Source organism: Pholcus phalangioides, unplaced genomic scaffold, assembly GCF_987345545.1.
Source record: "Pholcus phalangioides strain wild (caught in Gottingen) unplaced genomic scaffold, Ppha-v1.0 ptg000015l_1, whole genome shotgun sequence".
NCBI classification, from domain to species: Eukaryota; Metazoa; Arthropoda; class Arachnida; order Araneae; family Pholcidae; genus Pholcus; species Pholcus phalangioides.
This window is the reverse complement of record NW_028301608.1, coordinates 19,198,302-19,210,337: the sequence shown is the minus strand read 5'-3', so window position 1 is coordinate 19,210,337 and position 12,036 is coordinate 19,198,302. Positions and strand designations below refer to the sequence as shown.

Sequence of the window (12,036 nt, the reverse complement as noted above, 5' to 3'; positions counted from 1 at the left end):
ATGGCTAAAGGAAATGTGTTCTCTGCCGGCATGCAAAATAGAAGGCAAAAATTTGAATATGCTGCTTAACTTGTCATCAAGGTATGACAAAATAGCACATCATGCCAATTTTTGGCAAATTTTTGAAAACTAATTATTAGGGCTAAGACCTGTGTCTTTGCATATTTTTATTTATTATTATTATTTGCATATTTCAATATTTTTACATGATAGAGCAACTTTTAAGGCATTACTTTGCATATTTCTCCATTTGCAATGTGAAATATTTTTTTCCTTGCCATCCTATCTTCTACTGAATGACTTCTACAAGGTTGAGAAAAAACAAAGGAAGATCTCAATGTTTAGAACATCTGTACATTAGTCCTATGAGAATACAAATTCCTTCTCCACCTTTCTACATGCTAGAAACAGAATTTTACGAAGTAGACCTGTAGCATGCTAGTCCTCTCCTCAAGGTTTCCTGGTGATATCAACTTCCACTGTTCTATTCCCTTCAAGAATAGCATTGTAATAATTGATTTCTAATGTTTGTTGATTAAATTGATTTATCATTTATTGTTGTTATGTGTTCAAGAAGTGCTGTCATCTGTTCTCAAATCCGAAAACAACAATTTAGTAGGTTGTTTTGCTTGCATGTATTATCACATCAATGCAGAAAAACAAAACACAGTTGAACTTCGTTTTGAAGTCTAAAAACTACAGAAAAGTATTTTGAACTAAACAAATTTTATATTAACCAGCAAAACAGTAAATTGATTATGTACAATGCGAAAAATATTTAATTTGAAATTAAGAGAAAATTATACTGGGCAAGTTTGTATTGAAGAGATGTTCGACTACATAGTATAGACTCCCATTTCAGCTTCAAGTTTATTAACAAATTTGTCTTTTTAGGTTGTTTTTCTCCTATAGGATATGCATTCAAGCAGTAAATTTTCAGTTTGGTACAGAAATCAAAGTAATTTTGGAAAAAAATGAACCTGTGTCACTGATTCTATGAGGCGCCTTTGCATTTAGCAGTTGGTAAATTGAAGAATTTCAGTTCAAAGAAATTGAATTTTCTGGATGTAAAGTAATTTGCCTCCTCTGGGAATCAAACTTGGGGTCCCCTTGCATACCGGGCAAGTGCGCTAACCAATACACCAGAGACACACTTTTCAATTCCTTATAACACACATTAGTTGCGTGAAGCACTGAGTGGAGACAGAGCAGCCTCCCTTAACTACAGCAATTTTCGCTCCAGTTGGCATTTTGTATGAAGAGATGGCATTTTTTCGGCCTGAAATATACTAAGAAATTGCTGTAGTTAAGGGAGGATGCTCTGTCTCCACTCAGCACTTCACGCTACTTATGCGTGTTATAAGAAATTGAAAAGTGTGTCCCTGGTGTATTGGTTAGCGCACTTGCCCGGTATGCAAGAGGAACCAGGTTCGATTCCCGAAGGTGGCAAATTACTTTTCTTTCCGAATATCGGTTTCGGCATTACATCCAGAAAATTCAATTTCTCAGTATATTTCAGGCCGAAAACATGCCATCTCTTCATAATTTCAGTTCAAGTTACATCTGATGATATGATCTGAGTTTTAATTGCATTAATACTTTTCATTGGTGCATATCATTTCACTAAAATTAACTTTACCGGAAATGGAAGAGGAAAATTTTAGGGCATTTTTCTTGTGTTTTATACAGAATATATTTAGTTTTTTATGGCATAAATGCATTTTTTCTAGAGCACTTTCAAACAGTTTTTAGGTCATAAAAAATCCTAGCCCTAATAATTCAAATCGAATCAAATTTATTATCATTAAAAAAAAGTACAAGTACAAAAAAATGAGAAAAAAGGGGTCAAGTAAAAAAAATAACCCATTCTGGTAAATACTAGTCAAAATATAGGCCTATATTAATATGGGAAACAAAATTTTGAATGGATAGTACTAGATATATATATAAAAGATTCATGGCAACAGGAGTGCAATTTAAAAAGTTTTATATACTGGATCAAAAACAACTAGATGCAGCATGTAAATAAATTCAAAAAAATGTTATGTTATATAAGAGTTATAAGAGCAACAGAAAAACAAAAAAATTCTGTACCATCAAGTGAGAATATGAATTTTACTTGACACATTTTTTAAAGGATGATAAATTAGTATTGTGAGTGATTTATGGTGGTAATGTATTGTAGAATTTTGGGGTAAGATAAGTAAAATGTTTTTGCAAAAGGCTTTTATGAGGTAATGGAAGTGAATATAAATTATTTAGTCCATTTGAAGATTGAGATGTATTTAAATGTAGTGAGAACACCTTTGAAAAGGAGGAGAATGGATTTATAAAAATATAACTGACATAATGCAAGTATTCCGAGATGTTGATGAAGTTGTATTGATGGTGTAGTAAAATCATTTGTGATAATTCTAATTATTCTCTTATTGAGACTGATTGTAGGGAAAAGGGTTGAAGGATAGTCAGAATCCCAAACAGTTATGCCATATATTAGGAGTGAGTGAAACAAGGAGTAATAAAGAGTTAGTAAAAAAGACAGATTCAAGTAAGGTTTGAGATAGTAAAATTTATAAGTTGCTAGCCGTAGTCTTTTTTGCAAAAACTTAACATGACTCCTCCATTTAACATTGTGATCAATGTATATGATAAGGTATTTAATTGCAGTAACTTGTTCAAGACACATGAACAATTACAATTAGAACTAATAGTACAATTCTGATTATGAAAAATTAAATTAGGGTTAAGATGAATGTCAGTTTGGGAAGAGAAATTTATAAACTTAGGTTTTGATGTGTTTACCTGCAGGTTGTTAAGAACAAAGCACTTTAGAATTCTAATTAAATCAGTATTTATTAAGTTAGTTAGAGATTGAAAATCGTCAGCTGAGTAAAGTAGTACTGTGTCATCAGCAAAAGTTATTATATACAGAAAGTAAAATGTTTCCTTGATATCTTGGGATGAGAAAAAGCCATCTCTCTCTCTAAACCGTCCCACCTGGGGGCAAATTCCTGAAGTTAAGAGAGGCTACTAATGTCTCTACTTCAGTGCCTCACGCCACAGTGCGTGAAATAGGGAAGGCAGGGTCGTGTCTCCAGTAGTGTAGATGGGAGCATGCTTGCCCGGTATGCAAGAGGGTCTGGGTTCGAGTCCCAGTGGAGACAAGATGACTTTTCTTTCAGAGTTCACCTCAGCATAATATACAGAAAGTAAAATGTTTCCTTAAAAGTTATTATATTGCCATATATATTTAAGTTGGATAAATCATTTATGATTACAAATAATATTGGTCCCAAAACAGAACCCAGAGGAACGCCTTTAACTCTTTACAATGGGGTGCTAAGACTATTGTGAATTTTGACTGATTGTGTTCTATGGGTTAAATAAGAAGCAATAAGATTGAAAGCATTATCTTTGATTCCGTAATTTGACAACTTATTTAGTAGTATATGATGATTCACGCTATCAAAAGCTTTTCTTATGTCAAGAAATATTGTAACAGTTTTTTTAGATTCATAAATATTTTCATAGATAAATTTAGTAAATGTAAGTAAAGCAGTTTCTGTATTTTTATTAGGAAGGAATCCAAACTGATTGTTAGAGAAGAAATTGAAATATGACAAGAAAAAAAAATTATATTTTTTGATAATTATTTCAAATACTTTTGAGATAGAAAGTAAAACTGGCCTGAAGTTATTGAAATCATTTGGATCTCCAGATTTATAAATGGGGAGTTGATTACGATAGATGATTTTAGAGACCTCAGAAATTCACCACTGGACACACATATATTTATTGAATCTGAGAGTATTCAAAATATTATAAAGAAGAGTTTTCAAGACCTTGGTGTTACTTGTTTCTGCAGAGGCTCCAGAAGTGGGTAATTTTTTAATAATTGTCAAGATTTCATCTGCAGTTGTTGGAAAAATGTATATTGAGTGACAATTCGGTTTCAAGTATTGCTTAAAATCATCATTTATGTTAATATCAAGTGGAGAAATATTAAATATATTTACAATGAATTTCCAACGTCTTGCAGAAGTGCTACATTTTGAAAAGTGGGATGGAAAAATATTCAATTTTCGCAGATTTTATTTTGAGTTTGACCAGTTTTACAACATTTTTATAGGCATATTTACTGGAATATTGAAAGGAAATTTTCATGCTTTACAGTACAATTTTTGTCTAACTTTTGTCAGGTGTTGTGATCCATACACCTGAAAAACAAACACCAAAAAAAGGATAAAAGGATTCAACTGTGATCTATTATTTTTTTTCAATTAATATATCTATATATATAGTGTGATTGTGTAGTATTGTTTCAAGTTCAAGTAAAAATTCTTCAAAATTATTAGAAGGGTCTGTATTAATGAATGAAAAATTGTAATTTTGAAGAAAAATATGAAGTTAGCAATAATCAAGTTTTTTAAACTGACGATTAGTTTGTTTTAATCTGATGGTTGAAGTGTGTTCACTGGAACACAGCTCACAAATCATGGTGTTTTGGCTTTTAAGATTGAGATGTCATTTAACTTTCAAAAATAACATCGAACAAATACGGAGAATACCAACAATTAATTTATTAGATTAAACTAAAAAAAAAACATTAGTGTAAATGGTTAAAAGTAACTAAACATTATTGAATCAAAATAAAGGAAAAAATAAACAGAAAGTTAAAATCGACGAAAAAGGAAAAGCAATATATGCTGTACATCACGCTATTTATACTCGTCGTGGGCGTGGCCACACAACACATGAACATTCGATTACGATTAACACACAATGAGTAAGAACCATAATATATGCAAAAACAGTCAATATTGCAACCACCACAGTGTAATGATCTGTTAGAGCAGAGAAAAAATGGAAGAATGTATATTAGTAATATCGGATGAAGTTTAAATGAATATGTGATCCAGACATGTATTTGATTGAGATCTAGTTATATTTTGAATAAACGACTGGAATCCTTAACTAAACAATATGTTTAAGTATTCAGTAGTAATATTAGAGTTAGAGTTGAGAAAATCAATATTGATATCACTGATGATTAAAACATTTTTACATTTGTTACTATCAATAGTAATTTTTAGTTTGTTAATGAAATCAGTAGATGGAAATGAATGAGATCGATAAACAGACAATATAGTAAAATTTAAAGATTGGTGAAATAATGCAACAATCTCAGCTGTTTGCATGGTTATTGATGTTAAATGCTTCAAGTTTAGGAAATTATTAACAAATACAAGTATACTGAGAAATTGAATTTTCTGTATGTTATGCCAAAACTAATACTTGGAAAGAAAAGTGATTTGTCTCCTCTGGGAATCAAACCTGGGTCCCCTTGCATATACCGGGCAAGTGAGTTAATCAATACACCAGACACACACTTTTTAATTCCTTATAACACTCTTTAGTAGAGTGAAACGCTGAGTGGAAACAAAGCAGCCTCCCTTAACCTACCATCTTTTAATACAAAAATACCAACTGGGGCAAAAATTGCTGTAGCTAAGGGAGGCTGCAATGTCTCCACTCAGCGCTTCGTGCTACTAATGCATGTTATAAGGAATTGAAAAGTGTGTCTCTGGTGCAAGCCAATTCGTTAACACAGTTGCCTGGTATGCAAGGGGACCCGGGTTTCATTCCCGGAGGAGACAAACTTTTCTTTTCAAATATTAGTTTCAGCATAACATCCAGAAAATTCAATTTCTCAGTATATTTTGGGCCAAAAAAAAACCCAGCTCTTAATACTATACTAGTATACCACCTGAATTATTATATTGCCTGGAGAAATGAAATATTTAAAGTCCAGGAATATTGTAAGTAAAAGTATATTCCATTGTGAAAAATCCAGACTTCAGAAAGGACTAAAAAGGGCTGTCAAACTGGACAATTATGGGCTTGATTTTGCCCCATATCTTCATTGGGACACGACGGATGACTGTGATGTCACTTGACATTCAAATCAACTGAAGACACAATACTCATTTTCATATTGTTGATGTTTTCCTCTGGTGTCTCAGGCACAATCCTTGTATTTTGGTGTTGCATCTTCTAGAATATTGTTGCAAATCATCAATTTCAGTTTGCAGTTTTGTGATTTCTGTTTTCAAAAATGACTTTTCGGAAATTATTTCCTGATGTTTGTTTTGGAGGTCGGCTATTTGAATTTGATATTGACCGTTTTGCTCTGTCAAGGTTAGGAACTAAGTAGATATTTACAATTTTAGAGCCACGATTTGGTTTTCAAAAGACTTATTGATCATATCAATTATTTGTTTTAATTCAGATAACTATTAATTACTTTCAATTATTAAATTTGTTTTTGTTGATTTTGAAAAATAGTTCATTTTTAATGTATTAAAAAAATCAAAAAATATATTTTATTAGCTTCAAACTTCCAAAAAAGGAAAAAGAGAAACTAATTGGCCAGATGACTAGTTAATTGAAATTTAACAAAACATTCATCAGATTTTCTAGGAAAGGAACTCAAACTTCATTACAAGTTCTCGTAAAAAATAAGAATTTGCTAATGCAACTAAATAAAGTAAACTGAAGCAGTTTTCAGACATTTTGGTATTAGTTCTTTTTCCGTGTTACACAAATGCTCAATTGTACGATATATGTTTTCAAAGAATTCACCTTTTGACATCTGGTGTGCCTTCTGTTTGCTCATTCTCTGCACCATCTGTGTCATCCTAAAAACACAAAAACAACCTTTTACAGTAATCGTTTCTTATGTTCAAAAAAAGTTTGACAAATCACTTGATCATTTAAACACATAATCTAATTACTAACAACATACTTCACAAACAAACAAAATGACTTTAATATTATTTATTATTAATGGATCAAACACAACTTTTATGAATACAACATTTTTCTTAAAGGTCATTAAAAGCATAGGAACAAACCATAGTTTAAGTACACCTTCATTCTCAATTTATTTTTTTTTCCTCACTTTCTCTATATCCACAAAAACCGGTTTTTTTGCAACATTCTGAGTTTGCAGCAAATGCAAATCCTCTGTTTCTGAGGACTCCCATTCAGGAACAGATTCTCTCAAACATTCTGAACCAAAGAACCAGTAAAATGTCTGACAATCACCATTAACTCACATTATGTGCATCTTGCCCCTGTGCGGTCTTGTGGGCATCAGGCTGGACTCGCATTGTGAGGAATCCAGATTTGAACCTCATTGGTGGCAAAGTAATGGTTGGCTGAAGTTGGTTATCCTTGGTTTTTTATTTTCAAGGTGTGAGGCAAACCAGTCTTCTATTAAAAAAAGTCTCTCTGAAGAGAGCCCTTCAACATGATACTTACATAACAATATAAATTCAGGAACTTCTCGTTTTTACTTCAAAATATGGAAGGCAGATGGCAGCACCAGTGTAACAAAGCACACATAATTCTGATAAAATAAATACATTAGGGCCACACAAACACTCAGAACACACATTCTAGCATGTACTAATTCGTTATAAATTCTGCAGAGGAATGTGTACATGTAACGAAAGAAAGTCTCCTCAAAGTAAAGTGACACGTTAAGAAAAGTAGAATTTCAGAAAGAAATTTTCTCGACACAGAAATGTAATCCATTTAGATAAGCCCACTCTTCAATCAAAAAGTAACTGAACCAAACAACATGAAAAGAAATTTTTGCAGAGAATTCACATAAAAATTTGTATGAAAGTCCTCCAGCTATTAAAGAGGGGGAGAGCAAATTCAAATAGTGAATGAAAGAAATATTTGTATAAGGCATGAAACAATTTTCTTGCAAAATAAACAAAAAAATAATGAAATTAGCAAAAGAAATGACAATTTTTCTTTTTAAAAACAACAAAAGGGAAAGTTTTTATGCATGACTTAAAATTCTCTGGCTCGTTTCTAATGTCATCTTGTGGACCAGCTGAACAGAGAAAGGATTTAGATACAGCTCCTTTGCTTCTATGCCCTTTAAAACCACCAGCCCATGAAAACTTTCACTTCAAAAAAAATTTCATTTATTTGGTAAGGTTAAATCTTAAAGCTCTGACATAATAATTACATAAGATTTTTTTTTAATGCTCAGCAATTTAGATGAAGCAGTTAATGGGTAAGATATTACAATCACATTGAAATCAAAAACAGTAGGCCTAGACATAATAAAGATATCCTCAATTGCTAATTTAACTCTATCCCCTTTTCAATTCCCAACTTACACATAAATATGCATTTGAATTCATTTGATTTTTCACAATGGATATAATGATTGAAGCAATAGAAAGTATACGACTAAAATATGAATAGCTATTAGTGTATTTCCTGCAATGATAAAAAAATTTAAATATATTTCTTTCATTTGAAAAAATATATGTGTGTCTTCACATATTTAATCTTTGTTACCCATTACTGAGGAAAAAAATAAGGTCAATAAAGACTGGAAATACCAATTTAATGTGGAACATTTGCAATACAACTCAACAATTCTTAAAAGAGATATAGATTAGTCCCATAATTTTGTGGATTAGGTAACTAATTTCTGTGATCAACAAAACCACTGATGCAAGAAGTGAAAAATCTAAGAATAATAAGCAATGAATGAAAAAAGGTCACAGAATTCCCCAAGGGTTTTCCTTTCAAAAACTTACCCCTTTCTTCTGAATTAGATAAAAAGATGAAGTCATAGGAAAAGGAAAAACAAAAAAAAGAGTGTTTGAAATGTTTGGAAAAGTGACTCCAAAAAAAAAAAAATTTCCAACACAATCCAAATAAAAATAAGATATAGGGCCTAAACAACATTCTGAAGGACAAAAAAAGGTATGAACAAGATAAAATCTTGGCTTAATATCTTTTGATATTTAAATACAATACATGCATGTATAAACTACTGAATTTGAAAGGGAAGCGTCACCCTATAATCATGTGGCAAATATAAATTTTGACCAGGGATTGGCAAAATTTGAAACAACTAACCAGCTAAAGGCACCAACTAAATTTTCAAGGAGCCAAGCATTTTTTTCCCAGAAGGAAATGGGATCTAAACAATTTTTTTTTTTGCTTTTTCAGGCTTTGATTACCTTTTCCTCACACTAGTAGAAGTGCTTACATAAACTACAAAAATGTTGCATTGTCCCCAGTAAGAAAAACTCCAATTTAGTCATTGCACATAGGAAATTTTAATTGCCAACACCAACTTTTTAGTTGCCATAGCTACCTGAAATTTGCCAAAATCCTGATCCAGACCTGCTAAGCAAAAGATTAACAGTCATAACGTGGGGAAAGTAGAAAAATTTGCCTAGCCTTTAACAAGTTCATCATCAATTGCTATGCGATTGCTAATCTGAACTTGTTTCAGTTAAACAAAAAAAAACTGAAAATACATATAGTGGGTCGCAGATTTGTAAACACTGACAAACGAAGTTTAAATTTCTGTAAAACTTGTACTTAACTTCAAACTTTGATTGGAAAAATATTACTCCAACGTATTTGATATTTTATTTTCACACTATGGCATCACGCCTTAAGTATATGAGATTTTAATAGTGTAACTCGTAAATGCAAAGAAGCATGGCAGAAGGTATGAATGACAGGCGATGATGTTATGCCAAGTTGGACAGAGAATTAAATCTCAGATATTGGCACCAAGCCATTCAACAAGTGGAGCAAGTGAAGAAAGAAAGAAATGGGGTAAGGAAGGTGGTTTGTTTTGCCAGTTTCTTCAACTAGTTCATAGCCTTCAGCTTGCTTTGCCAGAAAAAACAAGGGAGAAAAAATTACTTTATGCTAACTTGCCATTTTTAAACTTGCACATCAACTTTATGATGTTTTCAAAATATTGAATAAACGATATTCACCATTCAAGATCAAACAAGGCTCAGAGGTTTTTGGTTTAAACCCTTGTTTTAAGGTTTCATTTTTTTCCATGAAAATCATAATAAAGACAATCCCTCACCCAAAAACAAAAATACCACCAACATAGATGCAGAAATCTACTGAATCTCATAGTTATGTACCAGCAGAAGCAGTGATGCTTGAGTAAGCTCATGACACCCTGGATCAATTAAGTTACACAGTGAGATATTTTGGGGATATAATCATATTTAATGATTTGCAAACTGTTGTTTCAAAAATTTAACTTAAGATGATATTTATCTCACATGCTCTTAAATATTAGTCTAAAGTAAATAGGAAAGACAAATACTTTACCTACTCTTACTATTTTTAGATTTTCCCACTACATACTATGGATGCTGAGATTTTGTTTGACTTTTGTTCTCCCAATCACTAACAGCTCACAGTGACTACTAGGGAGTATTCAACTGGAACTTGCAGTATAATTTTATTTCTGAACAACTGAATAAATCACACTAATTTTTTTTCTGATTAGTGGAAAAATGTAACGACACATAAAGTCAGCACTGATATAAAAACTAGAAGTCTCTCTGCAGAGAGCAGGCAGACCTTCAACATACTAACATAATATGAAAATTCAAGCATTTACCACCTTTACTTCAAAATATGGAACACAGGTGGCAGCACCAGCAAAAACTCTTAATAAGCCCAACTCTAACATAAATATGTTAGGGCCCTGCCAGGTCCGTCATTTAGGGGGGGGCTTTCCCCTCCAGCTTTCAAAAATACATTAAAAATGGTGTGTATATATATATATATATATATACACAAATATATATATACATACATTGAGTACATGTGCTTTGCCCCCCCCCCCTCCTAGAAAAAGTTGAAATGACGGCCCTGTGCCCTGCATATAACACAACACGTTTCTGCATGTACCGATTCATTAGAAATTCTACCGAGGAATGTGTATGATGTGCATGTAGAGATAAGAAGAGGTGATATAAAAACTGAGAATTTTGATTCCTTAGTTTGTTAGCTGAGTCACTTTGATAATAAATTATAAAAATATAAAATAAGAAACCACAATAGGCAAATTACCCAACAAGGTGGCTAGAAAAAAAGAAGAAAAATAAACAGAAAAATTATTAGAAAACCATAAAATATTGTTGTCATAGCCTAAATACACTACCCAAAAATAATTAAGCCAGAAAAAGTAACTAAACTAAAATATGTTAATATAAATATGGTTATTATTCTCCTCAAATGAAATTTCTATGCTAAATATTCTTTATATGCAAAAAATCCAATAGAATTTCGAAAAATTGATTTCATAATAGTTTTATTCAATCGCAGATGAAATCATTTAAAAGGTGTTTTAATGCAGATAAAACAGTAATTTTCTAAAATTATAACCTGACAGAGCAGAAAATTGAATATGCACTTACAATGAGAAGTTCATTATAATGACAATGTTCCTCGTGCTTGTGAGCTCTCCATTATAATGGACTTCTACATCTACAGAGCTTGACAAATTGAAAAAGGAATTAGGTGTGGTAAGCGTCAAAGGTGGAGTCGACTGATCTAATGTATATATGCATATATGAATTGTCATCATCATCTTGCCCCCCCCCCCCCCAACCAGCAATAATGACCGTGCCCCCTCCAGACTTCCAAGTCTATCTCCGCCTATGGAATTAGGTATCAGCCATTTTTTCTAGGAGCCAAACATTTTTTTCCAATCAAAATCATTTGTTTAGGCTTTTCTGGGGCTTAGTGGCCTTTTCTCATGTTGGTGGAAATGGTTACACAAATTCTGAAAATTTTTGCATTGTCCTACACTAGTTACACACACGTAAATTTTCAGGCACCAGTGCTGATTTTTTAATCGCTGCCAAAACCTAGAATTTGTCAAGCTCTTTTTTACTGTAATTGAAATTTTAATCTTATTCCCAAGAGGGCAATTAATGCAAGAACTCTATTTTGATAGCAACCCTATTCTATTAAGACAAAAATGTGTTTGCAATTGGTTGAAATACGCGTTGGGCTTTGTAAGAGTCAAGGTTCCATCGGTTCAAACTACATAGAATGGCAATAGTTCAACAGAAGATAAGGAAGTGCAATGTAAACCCATGTGAGTCCTACAAAAGTATTACATCACTTGTATACTTTGTCATAGTATTATCATGCACCGAATGG

General features: G+C 32.2%; 1 protein-coding gene across 1 annotated transcript in view; it reads right to left on the bottom strand.

Moving 5' to 3' along the window:
• The window catches only part of ssh (Protein phosphatase Slingshot), an 84,642-nt gene that overhangs the window by 66,661 nt on the left and 5,945 nt on the right, over positions 1–12,036 (bottom strand). The window contains exon 2 of the mRNA XM_089243099.1: positions 6,643–6,698. Coding sequence (XP_089099225.1) covers positions 6,643–6,698 — 56 coding nt within the window. The remainder of the gene's footprint in view (positions 1–6,642; positions 6,699–12,036) is intronic.